The sequence below is a fragment of the Panicum virgatum genome, chromosome 7N (assembly GCF_016808335.1).
Source record: "Panicum virgatum strain AP13 chromosome 7N, P.virgatum_v5, whole genome shotgun sequence".
Lineage (NCBI taxonomy): Eukaryota > Viridiplantae > Streptophyta > Magnoliopsida > Poales > Poaceae > Panicum > Panicum virgatum.
In genome coordinates, this window is record NC_053151.1 from 3,498,369 (window position 1) to 3,518,331 (window position 19,963).

General features: G+C 47.9%; 1 protein-coding gene and 1 long non-coding RNA gene across 2 annotated transcripts in view; both read right to left on the minus strand.

Annotated features, from left to right (window-relative positions):
* The window catches only part of LOC120683064, a 28,262-nt gene extending 16,191 nt beyond the window's left edge, over positions 1-12,071 (minus strand). Inside the window, exon 1 of the mRNA XM_039965080.1 lies at positions 11,970-12,071. Within this exon, the coding sequence (XP_039821014.1) occupies positions 11,970-12,071 (102 nt within the window). The remainder of the gene's footprint in view (positions 1-11,969) is intronic.
* A 3,150-nt stretch (positions 12,072-15,221) lies between these two features.
* Positions 15,222-15,861, minus strand: LOC120682656. Its single transcript, XR_005678517.1, has 3 exons — positions 15,795-15,861; positions 15,625-15,702; positions 15,222-15,540 (listed from the first exon to the last, which is right to left on the minus strand). It is a non-coding gene; the product is annotated as an uncharacterized LOC120682656 (long non-coding RNA).
* Between the last annotated feature and the right edge of the window lie 4,102 nt (positions 15,862-19,963).

Sequence of the window (19,963 nt, forward strand, 5' to 3'; positions counted from 1 at the left end):
TGGAAGCGGCACTGCGGAGCTCGGGCCCGATTCCGGCGAGGCAGGGCCCTAGGGCTGGTGTAGAGGGCTCGGGAAGCCTCCTGGATGCTCGGTGGTGCTTTTGCGAGGATTTTCCGGGGTGGAGGCGCAGCGGGGTGGCGTGGGCGCGGCGGCGCAGAGGAGCGGCGGCACGGCGGGGCTAGGTGCGCGGCTTGCTAGGGTCCTGGAGTGGCGACGGAGGTGGATAGGGTGCAGGGAGGGTTCACGGGGTGAGTTTTAAGGGAGGAGCCGGGGATCGCGGGCGCGGTTGGGGAAGGGAATCCCCGGTGGTTTCGCCGGAGATCTCGGTAGGCCGTCCCGCGGGGAAGACGACCCTGCCAGGCGGGCCCGGCGGGTCAGCGAGACGGGGAGAGGGTCGCGGCAGCGGGCGCTGACGTGCGGGCCTGGGGCGCAGCGGGCGAAGCGAGCGCGCGTGCGGTGTGGCGTGCGTTCCGCGCGGAGAGGGGCTGGCAGGTGGGCCAGGGGCGGTCGGTGGGAGCGGGCGCGAGCGCTCGCGGCGTGCGGAGGGAGGTCGCGGTGGCTGCCAGGTGGGGTGAGCAGGGCGCGGGGCCGACCTGTCAGAGGGGCGCAGCGCGCGAGCGTGGAAGAGCTGCGGGGCTGCGGAGTGTGGGCTGCGTGGGGCGAAGGGAGGAGCTGGGCCGGGGTGTTGACGCGGGTGGAGTGCGGGCCGGTTGACCAGAGAGAGGAGCGGGCGTGACGAACGCACTGGCTGACGAGGCGGGGCGAGCGGGAGAGGGCAGGCCGCGGCGTGGGCCGGTGGCACGTGGGTGTTGGGCCGCGGCTGGAAACTGGGTTTGGGCTGCTATGGGTTTCCTTCCCCTTTTTTTATTTCCTAATTCAAACTAACTCAAACCAAACAAACTATTTGAATTCAAATTTCAAATTTGAATTCAACCCTAACACTCAAACAAAATAAAACAATGCACCAGCATGAATGCACAAACAAGTTAGCCCTAAAATAAATTTTTAATTACTTGAGCAACAAAATTAGGTTAAATGCAAGCCTATGCAAATTAAATCCTTAGAAAATTAAATAAACCAATTAAATTTATTATTAACTAGAAAATTAAATTAGGGTGTTACATTGATGGAGTTTGGTGCTTGTGTGGCATCAACATTTGGGAAGATGAAATGGAATGCGCAAGGCAAAGGTATGACTTGTAGGGCATTTCATTTCACCGGTCAAAGGTTGTGTAGAGAAGTGCATGACCGGATTTAGGATAGATGGCCGTACTATTAAGAGGGGCAAACTTGTTTGCATATCGGTCATCTAGTGCCACTTGAGCGATCTAACATTGAGATGTTGCTAGGATCGAGTGGCGTGGTGAGATCAAGTGAAAATCCTTTGAAAATAATTATGAAATGCTAATACACATGCACATGGTGTTGTTCACGTGGTTGTGTTGGCACATTTGCAACGGAGAAAGAGTTGGAGTTGATGTTGATCAACTTTGGGAAGCAAGAAAGGTTTTTCGGTTTTCTCCGGAAATTAGGTGGTCTCTTGGAGTGGAATACTGCTTTGATCCATTGTGTTTTGGATCAAGTATTCAGTTGGGTTGTGTAGCCCTCTTAATTAGCTTTCCATAGAGTCCAAGATCACCTAATTTGGACATCGGAGCTAAGAGTTATGGCCGTTTTACCGAGGTACATTTCTGCTGAAAATATACCTGCGGACGGTCCGCTCAAGGGGGACGGACGGTCCTCCGTTATCTCAGATGAGCTCGAACAGAACCATTTTTGGCTCTGTTGGTGGTCCAAAATGAACTGCGGACCGTCCGGTCCATGGGGGCGGACGGTCCGCCTTTAAAAGCTGAAACGGGCGCAGAAACATGGTAGTTCTGTCTTGGGTGTCCAAAATGAACTGCGGACCGTCCGGTCCTTGGGGGCGGACGGTCCGCCTCCTACTGAAAATTCTGGGACAGAAACACTGTGGTTTCTGTGTGTGCTCACTCTTTGAACTGCGGACGGTCCGCCCCTGGGGAGCGGACAGTCTGCCGGTAACTTCCAGATTTAGTAAAAGACGTTTGCAAATCGGTTGGTTCGAAGTTTTGAACCGCGGATAGTCCGCCCCTGGGGCGCGGACAGTCCACCCGGGGCTCTAACGGTCGACTCTGACACATAATCATTGCAGTTCTAGCCGTTGGTTTTGATTGGCGGACGGTCCGGTCTCTGTGAGCCGGACAGTCCGCGAAAACTCTGTTTTCACGGGATTTGAGTGTAACGGCTTGTTTGGGTCCTCCCTCTATAAATAGAGGGTGTGGCCGGCCATTTGTGGTGGCTGAGCACCTTGGGGACTTGGTGTCCATGTGTGAAAGTGCTTGAGAGCCCTCTACTCACTCTAACTTGATATTAATCATCCGATCGAGTGAGAGAGCGATTCTAGTGCGATTGCTTTGAGAGATTGCATCAAGTGGCACTAGGTGATCGTGTTGCAAGCCGGTGTGCTTGTTACTCTTGGAGGTTGCCACCTCCTAGACGGCTTGGTGGCAAGAGGTTCCGTTGAAGCCCGCAAGAAGATTGTGCGGTGCTCCGGAGAAGAGATTGTGAGGGGTATTGTGCTCACCCCGCGGGAGCCGCGAAGAGCAACTCTAGTTGAGCGAGACGTGAAGAGCAATAAGTGGTCCGGTCGGATCTTGTGCTAGAGCTCGGTGTGAGCACTCCACATGGGAGAGTGTGACTTGAGAGTCACCACTAGCAAGAGGATCGGCGGCAACTTTGGAGCTTGTCTCAACGGGGATTAGCTTGGTGGCAACCAAGTGAACCTCGGGATAAAAATCACCGTGTCAATCTTGTCTACTCTTCTCGGTGGTTTGCATTCTCCAAATCACAAGCCTTGTATTTACATTCATCTATATCTTGTGCTTGTGTAGCTAGAAGTAGATATCCTAGTGTAACTAGTTAGCTTGTGTAGCCTAATTAGTTGCTCTTGCTTAGATTGTGTAGCTAAGCAAGTCGAGCTCTTGGATTTGGATTGTGTATCCTTGTCCTTGAGCATCTAGTGAGCTTAGATTAGGCTTTGTGCTTTTGCTCATTAGAATTGTGTAGGAGCTCCCCCGGTTTGTGAAGTACTAGTGCTTAGGCTTGTATGACTTGGCATTAGAATTGTTAGGAGAACTCTTACTAGCTTGGCACTCCATTTGCTTTGTGTATGATCTTTTTGGAGGTGCCGTAGAGTCATAGTTAGAGGGGTGAAGTCTTGGCTAAGCGAATAGTTTCAATTCCGTACAAGTTTCGGTTAGCCGGCGCAATTAGTTTTAGAAAGGACTATTCACCCCCCCTCTAGTCCGCCATCTCGACCCTACAACCGCCTCGATCTGCTCCCTCGCGCCTCCCACCGCAATCCCCCGCAATAGTTGAGGAAGGAAGGCTAGTGGCGCCGGATCTGCGGGCAGTAGCGGAGCAGCGGAAGAAGAAAGACGGAGGAGAAAGGGCGACTGGCGGCGGCTGCGTGGTATGCACGAGTCGTGGAGAGCATAGGCCAGATCGATTAGACCGTCCGCAGCAGTTGCCCTGGATGCGTTGGTTAGGGCCTGTTTAGTTACCGAAAAATTCTGGGACAAAAATTTTTTGCAACGAAATCTTGCTATTTCGGAGTAGTAAATGAAGTCTATTTACAAAACTTTTTGCATGGATGGATTGTAAATCGCGAGATGAATCTAATGAGCCTAATTAATCCATGATTAAACCATAATTGGCGGATAGTTACTGTAGCATCACTGTTACAGATCATGGATTAAGTAGGCTCATTAGATTCGTCTCGCGATTTACAATCCATCCGTGCAAAAAGTTTTGTAAACAGACTTCACTTAATACTCCATGCATGTGTCCAAACATTCGATGTGATGTTTTTGGGAATACTTTTTGGAAACTAAACAGGCCCTAGCCTGTCTAATATTCAAAGACTTAGGCTATCCGCAGCAGTTCCCTATATTCTTCCTCTATATCGCACTATACAGCCACATCAGCGAGATTCCTCCTCTATTTCAGCATGTCCCGCGGCGGTTCCCCCTAAATAATGCCCCTATTTCAGCACGTCCCGCCGCCATTCGCATTCTTGCGTATGGTGTCCCCGGGGATGCGGTGGATGAGTACGTCCGAATCAGGGAGAGCATTATACATGAGGACTTTAAGCACTCCTGTCTAATATTCTCTAACATTTGGAGACTTATTCCCATCTCTGTATCTCCTCCATTTCCGACACCATCCTCCATATCTCATCATCTATTATTAAATTATATTTCTCTAACTGCCCTAGCAATTATAATACAATAATTCGGGTGTGAGACTTAATATTTTGAATAATAAAATAATGAACACGTACGTAGTGTAATTCGCTTTTAAGTGCATAATTAATGGGGCCGCATATATACGTATAAGTTAGTGAATTTTGCTTGAAATGGTTGGGTTAAATGAATCAGGAAAAATTAGGCCGAGCTTCGTTGGTAATTTTCTGATCAATCGTGCACTGCACGACTCGTCAAGGCTTCCCTCGCAAGCCTTGAACCGAGCCATGCCATTGGTTTATATATACATGAGACCTTGGCACTTAAACTTCACCAAGTCCACTTCAATCGAACCAGCACCAAAGTAGAGAGAGATGGATAACAAGGAGAGATAAGAAATTTTGTACCATAATTTTTTGAATCAAAATTTATTAACTGAATTAACAAATGAAAGCCTGTTTTAAAAGAGAAGTAAAAAGAAACAAAAACAAACATAAGATTTGGCGGGAATGAGGGAAAATGGGCCCCTTTTGTCCCGGGTGGACCTACCAAGTTCATATTGAGAATGTGAATAAAAAGTCTCTGAATGACTAGCAGGTTTCAACTGAGGTGACACGTATTCCTTCGCATCGTTGAGGCGGTGTAGGGAGTGGACCCCAATTTTGTGCAGAAGGCCGAGTGCACCGGCATCCTGTGCTTACTGCACTCCAGAAAGCGGTGGCCACCATTCGCATTCTTGCGTATGGTGTCCCTGGGATGCGGTGGATGAGTACGTTCGAATCGGTGAGAGTATTGTACATAAGGACTTTAAGCACTTCTGCAAGGCTGTGATAACGACTTTTGAAGCCGTTTACCTATGCGCCCACCGCTGACGACCAAGCACGTCTCCTTCACATAGCTAAGAACTGTGGCTTTCCAGGTATGCTCGGCAGCATTGACTGCATGCACTGGGAGTGGTGCAACTGCCCTACTCACTATAAGAAGGTTGTATACATGGGTCATCGTCAGTTTCTTCCCATCAGGCATGCGGTACGAAAGAAGGGCAACCATTTCAAAGGCCAAGCGGACCACCGAACAAAACCGATGCACCATAGTGGTAAAGACGTCTTCAACATGGTAAAAGATCTAGAAGTTATTTTTGAAAAGGGATCTGGTAGCCAACCTGTTCCAAACAAAAACGAAATGGCGCCCATGTGGAAGAAGAAATCTATATTTTGGGAGCTACCATATTGGGAAGTCTTAGATGTTCGTCATGCAATTGATGTGATGCACCTCACGAAGAATTTTTGCGTCAACCTGATAGCATTCTTGGGAGTGTACGGAAAGACAAAAGATACAGTAGAAGCACGTCAAGAATTGCAACGTATGGAAGAACGAGATGCCTTACATCCACAACAGCGAGATAATGGACGACAATACTTAAGTCCTGCCAGCTATACTCTTAGCAAGGAAGAGAAAGAAACCATGTTTGACTGCTTGAGCAGTATAAAGGTTCCATCTGGATACTCATCCAATATAAAAAGAATCTTAAATTTGGCAGAGAAGAAATTTACAAATCTCAAGTTCCATGACTGCCATGTGCTTATGACCGAACTTCTTCCGGTTGTGCTGCGGGGGATTCTGCCTGATAACATCCAGTTAACCATCGTGAAGCTATGTGTCTTCCTCAACGCAGTTTCTCAGAAGATAATTGACTCGGAGAATTTGATAAAGCTGCAAAACGATGTGGTGCAATGTCTTGTTGGCTTTGATCTGATATTTCCACCATCTTTCTTCAACATCATGACACATCTTCTAGTGCATCTTGTGAAAGAGATTGATATCCTCAGACCAGTATTTCTACACAACATGTTCCCATTCAAAAGGTTCATGGGGGTACTCAAGAAATGTGTTCATAATCGAGCTCGTCCAGAAGGAAGCATCGCCAGTGCCTACGGAACTGAGCAGGTCATTGCCTTTTGTGTTGACTTTATTGATGACCTTAAACCGATTGGAGTCCCTGAATCGCGATATGAGGGGAGACTAATTGGAAAGGGTACATTAGGAAAAAAATCTTATGTCTGCACAGATGATTTCTCATTCAAGAAAGTGCATTATACAGTTCTTCAACAATCATCCTTGGTTGACCCATATATCGAGGAACACAAGAAAATTCTGCTCTCCAAATTCCCGGAAAAGTCTGAGGCATGGATTACACGTGAGCACATGAACACTTTCTGCAGCTGGTTGCGGAAGCATCTAATGCATAACATGGATATAAGTGAACAACTGTTCTTATTGGCTAGGGGGCCATCTTGGAATATCTTAACATACCAAGGGTACGAGATAAATGGAAACACATTTTATACGATAGCCCAAGATAAAGAGTACCAACCAAAACAGCGGTGTTCGTATGGATGCCACGGACAATAATAGAAAAAAGGACACATATTACGGCTACATTGAAGAGATATGGGAGCTGGATTACGGTCCCAATTTCAAGGTGCCTCTATTTCGTTGCCAATGGGTTAAGCTATCTGGAGGAGGGGTAACAAAAGATAAGTATGGGATGACAATAGTTGATCTCAACAATCTTGGGTATAGAGACGAGCCATTTGTCCTAGCCCAGGATGTTGCTCAGGTTTTCTACATTAAGGACATGTCCAGCAAGCCAAAGAAGGGGATAAACAAGCAAAAGAATGAGCCTAAGCGACAATAGTTCTATCAGGAAAGAGAAACATCGTTGGAGTGGAGGACAAGACAGACTTGTCAGAATAATATAATAATTTTGTTGTCATTCCACCTTTCGAAGTAAATGCTGATCCATGCATCCTGCTAGCCAATGATGATACTCCATACTTGCGCCGTGATCATAATCAAGGGACATTTGTGAAGAGAAAGTCTGTTACCGCTAATCCTTCATGTACTTGAATCATTTTATATTATTGTATAAAAAATAATCGCAATTCGAATACTTTTATTATATATGTACTGTACAATTATACTTTATGTGTTATATATATCATTTTTTATATTTTTCACTTAATTACTAGACTCAATTATAATTTTCATTCAATAATGGATTACTCAACTAATTTTATTTATTTCATGAAATTACATTCACATTAACACACTATACTCTCTCACTAACACACACAATCTCACTAACACACACACATTATCTCTCAAACTCACACACTACTCATTAATATCATGAAATTGCTTAATTTTATGTAAAATTCACTTTTTAAATGTTAATACCGTGATAGAATCCACTTTCTGTCGAAAAGCAACAGTTTGAAAAAATTTGTTCACCTAATATATTTTTGCATGGTCAAAATAACAAATATGATTTCAAAAAAGTTAGATATTTCGATGACCCAATCACTTGAATGAAAATTAATTATTTTTGTTGCGTGTATCAAGTTTATATAGAGATCAGAAATTTTGTTTCGTAATTTTTGGAATCAAAATTTATTAACTGAATTAACAAATGAAAGCCTGTTTTAAAAGAGAAGTAAAAAGAAACAAAAACAAACATAAAATTTGGCGGGAATGAGGGAAAACGGGCCCCTTTTGTCCCGGGTGGACCTACCAAGTTCATATTGAGAATGTGAATAAAAAGTCTCTGAATGACTAGCAGGTTTCAACTGAGGTGACACGTATTCCTTCGCATCGTTGAGGCGGTGTAGGGAGTGGACCCCAATTTTGTGCAGAAGGCCGAGTGCACCGGCATCCTTGTGCTTACTGCACTCCAGAAAACGGTGGCCACCATTCGCATTCTTGCGTATGGTGTCCCTGGGATGCGGTGGATGAGTACGTTCGAATCAGTGAGAGTATTGTACATAAGGACTTTAAGCACTTCTGCAAGGCTGTGATAACGACTTTTGAAGCCGTTTACCTATGCGCCCACCGCCGACGACCAAGCACGTCTCCTTCACATAGCTGAGAACTGTGGCTTTCCAGGTATGCTCGGCAGCATTGACTGCATGCACTGGGAGTGGTGCAACTGCCCTATCACTTGGAAGGGTATGTTCACTGGCAGGGGCAAGCACCCTTTGATGATCCTCGAGGCAGTGGCCTCGTACGATCTCTGGATATGGCATTGCATACTTTGGCTTGTCCGGGAGCAACAATGACATCAATGTATCGCACCATTCTCCTATTTTCTCTAGGCCTGTTAGCGTAGATAGCCCTCCAATTAGTTTCACTGTTAATGGGAACAACTATGACATGGGGTACTACCTTGCGGATGGTATATACCCCGATTGGCCTGCCTTCGTTAAGACAGTTAGGCATCTAACCGAGTTGTAGACATAGTATTTTGTAGCTCGTCGGGAAGGGGCACGAAAGGACATAGAATGAGCGATTGGTATTCTCCAATCGAGAGGGTAGTAGTGAGAGGCCCGGGATATGGGTGGTCTCGTTCACAGATTAGTGACATCATGACAGCGTGCATTATTATGCATAATATGATAGTCGAGGATGAGAGAGGTTTATGTCACACTCGTTTTTAAGGACAAAACCGAATGCATAACTATATGTATGTCAGGATCAAGTTTCATATCTATAGAGACTTCATAAGTGAATAATCAGTAATAGTATCATGAAAAGACAACTAAAAGACTATAAAGATTATCCGAGATTTACAGCTTATCCTGGAAATGCAGACTTCAATCTTCACAGGCAATCGACCGGGGGTTGCGTCCGCCTAGAACTCAGCATCATCTTCAAAAGACTTCCGTTACCACCGGTAATTGGTCGATCAAGAAATGAGCCGAAAGTGTTTAATGGGCCAGTACAGGCCGTCCAAGGGAGAGACGGTTGCAGCCTATGGAAAGAGCCGATAGGCTCTATCTTTAGAAATAGAGATTAGATTCGAATCATTTAAAATAGGGTTTGTTTTAGATGTAGCATTCAAGTCTACGGACTATAAATATGTAACTAAACCCTATGGAATAAATCGACGACAGATGTTCCCATGCAGCGGTTGTCTCCACATTCTCTCGGCGCATCGCCACCCCTAAGCTTTAGGGTTCTTTGAGGTAAGTGTCATGCTGCTCTAATAACTCTCTCGTAGTCTTGTTAGGGCTTCATGGCTCATGCCTGTTACCATGGTGGATCTCGTACTAAGCTTTTTTGTTGGCGAGATCCGCTACTTATCCTGTGCGCCTGTGCTTCATGCTAATAGATCGGTAGCCGTACCGTTCGGAGCATGCTACCTAGCCGTTTGTTACAATCCACGACATGCCTGCAACACGTGCCGGCGACTTGCTGATGGGATAGCGTGTACGAACACCCTGCCTAGCATGTCTTAGATGGGTCAGTTTGTGTGGATGGGCTTCCTTGGAGGCCCTGGTTATGTTCATGCACGCTTAGATTGTTTTCTTCCATGCATAGCAAGAGCCAATCTGAATAGATAGATCATCTATATCATGGTCTAGAGCAGGTTTTATTCTTTACAGATGCGCTTCATTCTTTATTCTATCTGATGCATCTACGATCGGCAGATTTGCCGATAGACCTATGTGGGTCTCCCGATCGGCTGATTTGTCGATACGATGCCATGGGGTTGACGGTGCCGATCCGAGCGATCCGGCAGGAATTTAACGTTTACTCTCGTGTGATACAGGGAAAGCTAGAGTCGACCGCCGCATCTTTCATCCCTTCCTGGCTGCAGGTCAAGCCAGGTGGCACGCCCTGATCACCACCGGCTAGACCCGCACGGAGCACCGGTCCGAGCCGTACTAGGAGATGCGAGCGTAGCAGCAGCGTGATCTCCCAGCTCGTCGTGTGCCGGCCGCAGGACGACCGCTCAACGATTTCCCGCGACGACACATTCTTGGCACGCCCAGTGGGACCAAACAGTTAGCACCATGCCTCCGAAGACAGTCAGCCTCAAGATCGTCGAACAAGACGATGGGACCTTCATCCCCGAGGGAAAGTGTAACACCCTGATTTTAAATTCAGCATTTTATAATAAATTTAGTTGGCCTTAATTAAGTTTCTAAGGTTTTTAATTGCTTAGCTTGCATTTAATTAATTTTTGTTTCACAAGTAATTAAAATTTATTTTAGGTTAAACATGTTTGTGCATTCATGCTGGTGCATTTATTTTATTGGTTTGAGTGCATAGGAGTTGAATTCAAATTTTATTTGAATTCAAATTAGATTTGATTTGAGTTTGAAAAAGGAAAGGGAATAGAAAAGGAGAAAGAAAAAAGAGGAAGGAAAACTAGCCCAAATCCGCAAGCAGCCCAGCCCTCTCCTCCTTGCTTTTTCCCCGTGAGCCCAGCACCGCGGCCCAGCTCGCCCCACCTCCCGCTCGGCCCGCTACCGCCTTCAGCCCAGCAGCCCGAGCTCGGCCCGCTTGCCCATTCTTTCCCCTGGGCCGACCCCCTCTTTCCCCCGGCCCAAACTCACCGCGAGGCCCAGCTCCCGCGTGCTTCCGCTCCAGCCCGCATTCGCTCGCCCGCGCGCTCGAGCCCGACCGACAGGGCGGCCCCACTCGTCAGCCAGCGCACCCGCTCGCTCGCGCTCGGCCGCTCGCCCGTTCACCCTGCTCTGCGTCTGACCTCCCGGTCCCACGCGGCAGCGGCCTCTCCTCCCTTCCTTTCTTCCTCCTCACGCCGGGACTCCTCTGCGCTGCTCCGCGTTGCCCGCGTCGCGACCCTGCTGCCCCGTGGACCACCCCAGCTCCGCCGGCCCACTGGCCAGCCGCACCCACGCTCTCACCTTCTAGAAGCCATATCCCGAGCACCCGCGATCGCAGGCCGTTGCTCGCGATCTGTTTTCCTCGCACAGAATCCGCGCCGAACTTCGCCGAGATCCCCGACGCTCGCCTTCCTTCGCTGCGCACCACGATCACCGGCCCTGCTATCTTTAAACCCTGCACCGAGACTCCTGCGCCGCATATTGCCTTCCTGCGCAGCCCCGAACCCAAAGCACGCCGCGCCGCACCTTGCTACGCCGCCGCGGCCACACCGCTCCGCTACAACACAGGCCACCCCGTGCCCCGCAATAGCTCCGATGTAGGCCCACGAAGCTCTCTGAATCCTCAGCACCGACCCTAAGCCTCTGCATCGCCGGAATCGCGCCGAACCCCCAACTCCTGTAAGCACCGAGCTCCGAGCAATTCCTCACCGCTGGTGGCCCTTAGCTCGTCCTGACCCCTTGTACACCTCCGCAGCAACACCACGCGTCGACCCAAGGGGATCAGAAGTCCGGAGCGCCCCTGCACCGCCCTCTCCGCGAGCACAGCGCCGATCTCCACCGCACGACCTCGACGGCGGTGACCTTGCGCTGTGGCTTCACCTGATCTCGACCCTCGGTAAGCACCCCAGGGCCCCCTGTTTCCTTTTGCGCTAGGTTAATTAGTCCGTAAGCCACCCCCAGCTACCGGCACGACGTGCGCCGGCGCTCCGCCGTCGCGCATGCCATGGCTCCACCGTGGCAGTCTCTGCTACACGGCAACACCCCACGCGAGCCTTGCACTAGCTCGCCCTCATGTTGCGCAAGCTTCACGACCTCTCCACGCCCACTTCCCAGCACCAGAATGGCACGGACGCCGCACGCCGGTGTTCAGCCGCCGCGCAGCCCCGCAATTCGCCGTGGCGAACTCACTGCCGTGCCACCCAGCGCCGTGCGAGCCCTGCATCATCTTGCACTGGCTTCACTGAGCCTTCACGCGCCCTTTGCACCCTTGAACCAGACCTGGAGCAGTCCGCACACTGCACGCCGGCGTGAACCACCGCGCATAGCCGCCGCTGTAGTCGCGCTCGCCGCTTTGAGCCCTGTCGTGCCTAGCTGATGCCTCAGGTGGATCACGCATGGCGTGATGACCCTCCTAGACCCAAGCCCGGGTCAATTTGATCCCCGGAGCACCGTTTACGGTGAACTCCGGCGAGCCCGAGCGCGGTGCCGCCGCGGAAAGATGCCACCGGCGAGTCCCACCGCTGACCCCGTCACCGTGTTGTTTCCCGACCGTCCGATCAGAAACCAGCGCACGAGATTAGATCTAGACTCAGATCGGGACCGGTTCGTCAGATCTAGATCCAACGGCTCAGATCCACGCGTACCGGTTCGGCCTGGCAGTCTTGCTAAAGAGCCCCTGGGTTTTCTCAAAATCAACCCGCAGTCATTTTTAGCTCAAAAGTAGTTCCAGATAAGCCCTGTTTTTAACGTTTAGGCCCCTGAGCTTTTTAGAATTAGGACCCGCAGTCCAGCCCGCGTGTTTTTACGCGCCGACCCCCAGATCTACCCGTTAATTATGTTTAGGTCCCTGGTTTTTACGCAGAACCCCCTGGAGCTAATTTTAGCTCTGGTTTTCACGTTTTAGCTTCGTTTTAGTTGGTTTTCGCGCCCACGCGATCGTTGTAACGCGTAGAATAGTTTTAGATCAGTTTTATGTGCTGTTTTTATGTAACGTTGTACTGTTTCTTAGCATGTGCTTTTGTTTGCATGTATGTGCTTGTTCTCTATGATTGTTTCGGCATTGCGATCGTGATTAGACGCCGAGCGACCGGAGGAGTGCCAGGAGCCAGCTTCAGAGCCCTTTCAGCAGTTTGAGCAGCAGGAGAACTTTGAGGAAGGCAAGTATAACATGAACATCCTATCACCTTTAAATACATTTTCATACTGCATTTTAATACTGTATGCCTATAAGGATTTCCTAGCCACATTTATCCTTTATATACACCTTGGGTTGCATTTTGGTTAGTTGTGCTAGGTGCTGCGCTCTCACACATATTTATGGTCTTTTTTAATTAATTTTGCTAATGGTATTATGCAACTTAATTCTGAGCGTTACCCTCGGTGCTGTGTGCTTGAGTGGTGAACGTCTCCTTAAAATATGTTTTTCTAGAAACTTGGTTTAGGGGGCTCGTACTGTATTTTATGCTAGCTACTCTCCATAAGGACCATACGTCATTAGAGCGACAACCTGGGACAACCGTGCAACCACAAGACTAGAATGGAACAGTCTTGGCTTACTAATTAGGTCATTTTGGTTTGGGAATAACTTACCTGCGGGGCAAGGGTGGTAAACTTCTGTCCCGCGTGCTACGAGGCTTCGTTTGTGCTGTGTGCTTGACGCCCTCGAGGTCTGCTCCATAGTTGCTGATCCATAATCTTCTCACCAGCAGAGTCATTGTTGGACTTGTCTTCACTCTTAGTATCACTTCTTGAGCGACCGCGCTTACTTTTAGGCTTCTTCTAACCAGCAGCGTCGTTGGACTTGTCTTCACTCTTCAGCTTACCCCTTTGGCGATCACCCCCACTTTTAGGCTTCTTCTCATCAGCAGATTCAATGGCGGACGGACCAACCTCATTCATCGATCTGATCAATCACAGAACCATAGTGATAAAAAATTTCCCTAAAAACTAATCAGTTTCCGTTGCAGCTTCAGACATTCTAAGCGGAGCAAAAACAATATACTAGTAACAGATTGCTGCTACTAGACAGATTCTAGGTACAAGAAGGAAAATGTATATCTACTGGAGTTGTGGTCCGAAAATTCCCAAAATTTTCCAAAATGTTGCTTAGATAATTATGTACAACTTTTCTAGTCAAGCCCAGGTCTAAAACAGATCCTAAGATGAGCATAACCTTATGTGATTGACTAATGGTCAACAAAGAAAATAGAATGTCCAGAGAGCTATTGTTTCGAGTACCAGGAACAATCTACTTGGCCAAAAATTCTTAAAAGTTTACAGAAGCTTCTTGGTTAAGTTATATACAACTTTCGTGTTGAACTTTTTCTCAGAAAGTGCCTCTAAGTTTGTCGAAAAATTTAAGTGGCCCGACTGCTACAACTTAGGCAGAATCGCTAGTAATTGAAAACTCCTTAGGTTCTTTACTGTAAATTATTCTGAAAATTTTCAAATTTTTACAGCATGCAGTGAATTTGTTTTGTGATATTTCTTTCCACAGATTCGACTTAAGATCAGGTCATTTACTATCCCTAAAAATTTGTGTTTCACAGTTTTCAGCCAATAACATCTAGAGATTTCCTTATGATCTTTTTCAATTTCATTCCTTTTTAGCTTTTTCGTGATATTCTTCACATTTTGATTGCATGCACGTCCTATTTGTCCTCACATAAGAAAAAATTGCCAAATAGCTTTGGTCTTCCATGGTTAGTTTCGGTAGCATACATAATACGTCTCTCCTTATATATAACTAGGCGATTAACTAGTCATCCTAGGTTGATCAATTCGTGGTTAGCGTACCTACAGAAGATGGACAATGTATATCTCAATGAACCTTTCGTGCCAACACTCATGAAAATGTTCCCATTCATTACCGATCGCTATAGAACCAGCATCCATACAATTCTAACTGTATGGACAACATTAAGCATACGCTATCAAGATAGCGTATTAACTAAGTACCGTCGTAGACAGAGAATCAAATTTCCAATTTCGAACCATTACTCCCCATATAATCAACCGATGGTTGGTATATGAGCAGCAGCTCAAATAAGCCACTGCTTGAGCTCAGCATTCGGCTCGCATCACCGACGGGAAGGTCAAACTCTCTCAGCTGACTGAACAATCATATATTCGCGGTGACGGTAGATACCATATTTAAAGGCAAAATTTAAATACTAAAAGTAATGGGCTGAAAATCAATTATATTTCAAGCTACCTTAATCATACCCCTACATGCTTCTTCTTCGCACATACGCGCTTAGAGGAGCGCACCACGTCAGCTTTATGTGTTCCTACCGTCAGATTGAGTTCCAGGAAAACATCAACCGTTGGATAAGCAAGCTGCTGTCAGGAAACCTCCAGAGAAAGCATGTGCACGTCCCGTGCATCCAGAAGGCTCCCGCAGAACTAAACGTGGCACAAGCTAGATGGCCCTTTTGGCAGTATAAAAGGACCAGCGATGGGGACCTCTCCCATTGTTTCTGACATCACCACCACAACAGAACTCAGAAAAGAGCGCCAGCAAAAAGCAAGTGCACTGGATCCAAAGGAAAGCAGGTACGAATCAGAAGCTTTTTTAACTTTTACTCTTCTAATTACTACAAGTAACTTGAGACTTCTAAAATTCCTACCGGGGAGAAGAAAAGAGATAGATCAGTCTAATTGGAAAAAAAAAAAAATCCAAGCTCGCCCACCTGCTAGAGATTCAATAATCTCCTGCTGCTAAGAGAACGACAGAAAAAAAAGCACTTTCATGATGAAAGTCCCCTTTAGCAATAATGGGGATCACATTGGTTCTCTTCTTTGCCATATTGACAAGATCCCTACCACTCCTGTGAGAGAACTCAACAGCATAAACCAACCCTTTCCTGCAGAAGTGACAAATATCTTTAAGGCAGCATACTAAAAAAAAAGCATGGATCATTAACAGATTCAAATGATAGGAAACTCACTGGTCCAACAATATCAGACCCATTAGACACAGTTGTGCCAGAAGTAGCACCGAGATACAGCACACGAGTACCAGGAGCCTACATAATGAACAGATTTTCAGCTGCGAACAGGTTAAAAAAACAAATAGTGCAGGTTAAAAAAACAAATAGTGCACACTCTGTCAACTTACAATCCAGATGTTGTCAACACCACCAAGCACAGCAGCAGCCAGCTTGGAATGGAAGGGGTTCCTATTAGAGTATATTAGGGATATCTCTATATTAGGTAGATTAGGATTGTATCCGTATACTACCAGATCTGTAGGAGAGGCTTCTTACCCTCCAAGTCATGTACCCCTATATATTCAGCCCCAAGGGTCAGGCTAATACAATCCATCCATTACACCAATTCTATCCTTCTACATGGTATCACGAGTTTAGGGTTTGAGATCCTAGGCAACCTTCCGCTGCCCTAACCCTAGTGCCGCCGGCACCCCTCCTCTCGCGCCGCCGCCTTCCCCCTGTTTCCCACAGCGCCCCTCCAGGGCGCTCACTCGCCGGCCTTCTAGCGCGCCCCCGGGGAGGTTGCCCATGACCTCCACCGGGGGCAGCGCCCTTCATCGCAGCGGATCAAGTTAATCCACCGCCTTTAGAGTCTCCGGCAACAGCACATCGTCACGTACCTCGTCATCCGCCGTGGAAACCGTCGACGGTGACCTCGACCAGCGCTGCCGTGGTGGTAGCTGCGGTCAACCGCGGCGCACGCGTCCTTCCCTGCACTGCCGTGGTGGCAGATCGGGCTTCCGCGCGCCCCCTCCACCACTCGTCGACAGGTCCCGTGGCGGCACCTACTCTCCATCCCGTCGATCCCGGCGGGGATCCGCCCGCCTCGACATCCGCGGCCCCTCCGAGCGTGGAGCCACCCGGCACCAACCTGGCGGACTCCGCTTGCGCCCGGCGGGCACCGTGCCGCCCACCACCGTCGCCGGCCGGGACCCGCGATCCCGACCGCCGGACGCCTCCGCCGCCCCGGTGCAGATCCCCGCCACCCAATCCATCGCCGTCGCTAGGCGCCTACCCATCGAGCCTCTGCCTTCTCTCCTCTGTTTCGGTCCCTCTGTCCGACGGGTGAGAGAAGAAAAGAGATAGGAGGGGTGAGGTGCCTGTGCTACGCGCACCCGGAGGTCCTACACGAGATGCTGCTGCTAATTTCTTTTTGGTAATTTCTCTTAATTTTTACTCGATCACTGATCGAGATTGCTTCGCCCACCGCCCGTCGACTTCGCGCCTCTACCTCGACGTCGGCATCGACTTCACCGGCCTCTTCTTCCTCTCCGACCCTGCGGCATGGCGAGATGGCCGGCACCCTAGGGGGCGCTCGTTTGCGCCGCCGCCTACATCGCCGCCTCGTCCGCACGTCGACCTTCGCCGGCTCGTCGTCGCCTTCACCGATCGGGACGCCTTCACCGACTTCGCCCACCGTCATCTCGCCTCACGCTACTCAATCTGATCAGCCGATGTGCGTGATCCACCCGGCTTCCGTGACGTTCGTCCTCGTCGAGCGCGCCCTTCACCGAGCACGGAGGGCTGTCACTGCGTCGCCTCTTCGGGCAGCAGTGGCGTCACCCCGTGGTCTTCTCCGCCGTTGCTTCCTCACCGCCGTCGACCACGTCCCCGACCTCATCGTGGACTCTTCGCTGCGCGCCCCGCGCATGGTCTTCGTCAAGCTGTACGAGTTCTTTGCCGTCTCTTTCGAGCGCCGCCGTCGCGTCAACCGGATCATTCGGCCTTGTGCTGGAAAATCTGGGTTCCCCTCCTCGCTTCGTCTAGCACAACCACGTTGCCAGCGTCGCCATCTCGTCCCCGACTATTTCGTCTACTCCAGCAACAGTAGGCGTTGGCATCTTCTACCTCGCCTTCTTCTGCGCCTGCGACCGCCATGGAGGCCTTCTCTGCTGGTCCCCCTTGGTGACGACATCTGGTTGTGCATCCTCCCTTGCATGTTCGGTATTGGCAACACCGGTGCGTGCCCATCGTCCCCGATGCGTTCCCGAGCCTGGCAAGCTCGGGCATGTGTCGCCCGATGGCCTGACTGCTTCGACTTTGGCATCACTCCCTCTACGACTGCCTCGACTCGTCGCCATCTTCGTCTCCGGCGTCTTCTCCATTACGCCACCACCATGGCGCCTCCTCGTGCGCCCGCGGCTTCATGTGCGGCTACCTCGTCTTCGGCAACTTCGACAGCTCTACGTCGACCACGGCTACTCTACGTACGGCATCATCGACCATGGCTACTCGTCCTCACCTCGGCTACTTCGACATCGGCACAAAGGGCTATCATCTGCTTGAGCAACCTTGTGGTTTTCCACTCCAGCCACAGCATCTGCGGTGCACTGACCGTTGTGACTGTGGGGGGATGTCAGTTTATCGACTTCTCTCCAGTCTCACCGTCTGCGACGCTCCCGCTGTGACTGCGGGGGGATGTTAGAGTATATTAGAGATATCTCTATATTAGGTAGATTAGGATTGTATCCGTATACTACCAGATCTGTAGGAGAGGCTTCTTGCCCTCCAAGTCATGTACCCCTATATATTCAGCCCCAAGGGTCAGGCTAATACAATCCATCTATTACACCAATTCTATCCTTCTACAGTTCCACACCCTGTATTCAACCTTTGTCCCATCCTCATTCTGTAGGAGTGAGTGGCACAACAGAATCAAACACTATCATAATATGATTATACAGCAAAGAAGTTCTTGATGATCACAAAAGAGAAGGGAAACTAAATCTATAAAGCAACAGAGGGCATAAGCTGTATGCTCACAGTAAAACAATTAAATCAACAGCAATTCAGCTTAGATTACTTCAAGCATATTAAAATGTTCCAAATCCATACAAACAATGTTGTTTATAATCCATTAGTAAAAATCTTTTTTGCCTATGTAAGAACATAAAGGCATTGATATAAGTATTAGAATATTAGGTGCTGATAAAAGCGATAGAATTCAATATGAAATACCACATCAAGAAGAATTAGCTATATTAATTGTAGGTGACTTATCTCTGGAGAACTACAAACGAGATATTATTGTTAGCACACACAACAATGGTCTACAGCAGATATCTATTTTTCATCCAGCATATATGCCGCTACAATACCTGCTCCTATTCCCATATGGAGAACGAGGCTTCCAGCTAGGTATAAAGTACCAAGGACCAAACCTTAACCAAAAGGGAGAAAACTCTAAGAGAGAGACAATAACTATGCATGAATTTCTAAAATACCATGTGCATTACAGACCTGATCAACCTAATCCTTGGTTATGCTATGGCCGACTATCAAAGCAAATAATAGTAGATGGTCGAGCAATGGAAGATGAAGATCGACTTGATTACATTATTAGAAACCAATCTAAATTACGAGCTGAATATATTCAAGGTGTTTTCGATGCTGTAGAAAAAGGAATATATGATGCAAGCCAAATAGGCAAAAAAAGTGTTACTACCATCTAGCCATGTTGGATCAAGACGATATATAGTACAAAATTACCATGACGGTATTGCTATTTGTTGTGTCTATGGACCGCCAGATCTTTTTATTACATTCACTTGCAACCCAAAATGGACTGAAATAACATCATGTTTGTTACCCGATCAACACGCAAATGATAGACCAGATATTATTGTCCGTGTTTTCTATATGAAACTGCAACAACTTTTGGATGACTTACATTCAGGAAAAATATTTGGCCCTATACTAGCACTTCTGTATTCTATAGAATTTCAAAAAAGAGGACTACCGCATGTTCACATATTAGTTTGGTTAGACAAGAACGGTTATGAAGTAACTTCAGAAACAATAGATTCTTGGATATCTGCTGAAATAGTAGATCCTGAGATAGATCCTTTTGTTGCCGAGCATATGATGCATGGACCATGTGGAGAGAAAAACTGGAATTGTCCATGCATGAAGAAAGGCAAATGCTCCAAATTTTATCCCAAAGATTTTGTAGAGAACACCACATTCTCTGAGAATGGTTTCACAATATATCGAAGAAGGAACAATGGGATTTTCATAAGAAGGGAGCAACACAACTTGGACAATAGATGGGTTGTGCCGCATAATTTGATACTATTAAAAAGATACCAAGCCCACATAAATGTTGAGTATGTAAACAAGAGTAGAGTTCTGAAATACTTATGCAAATATGTAAACAAGGGACCTGATCGAGCACAGGTCATATTCGAAAAAATCAAAAAAGAAGAACCACCTCTAAACAAGGAAACAGACACTATAGATGAGATACAAGAGTATCTAGACTGCAGGTATATATGCGAACAAGATGCTCTTTGGAGAT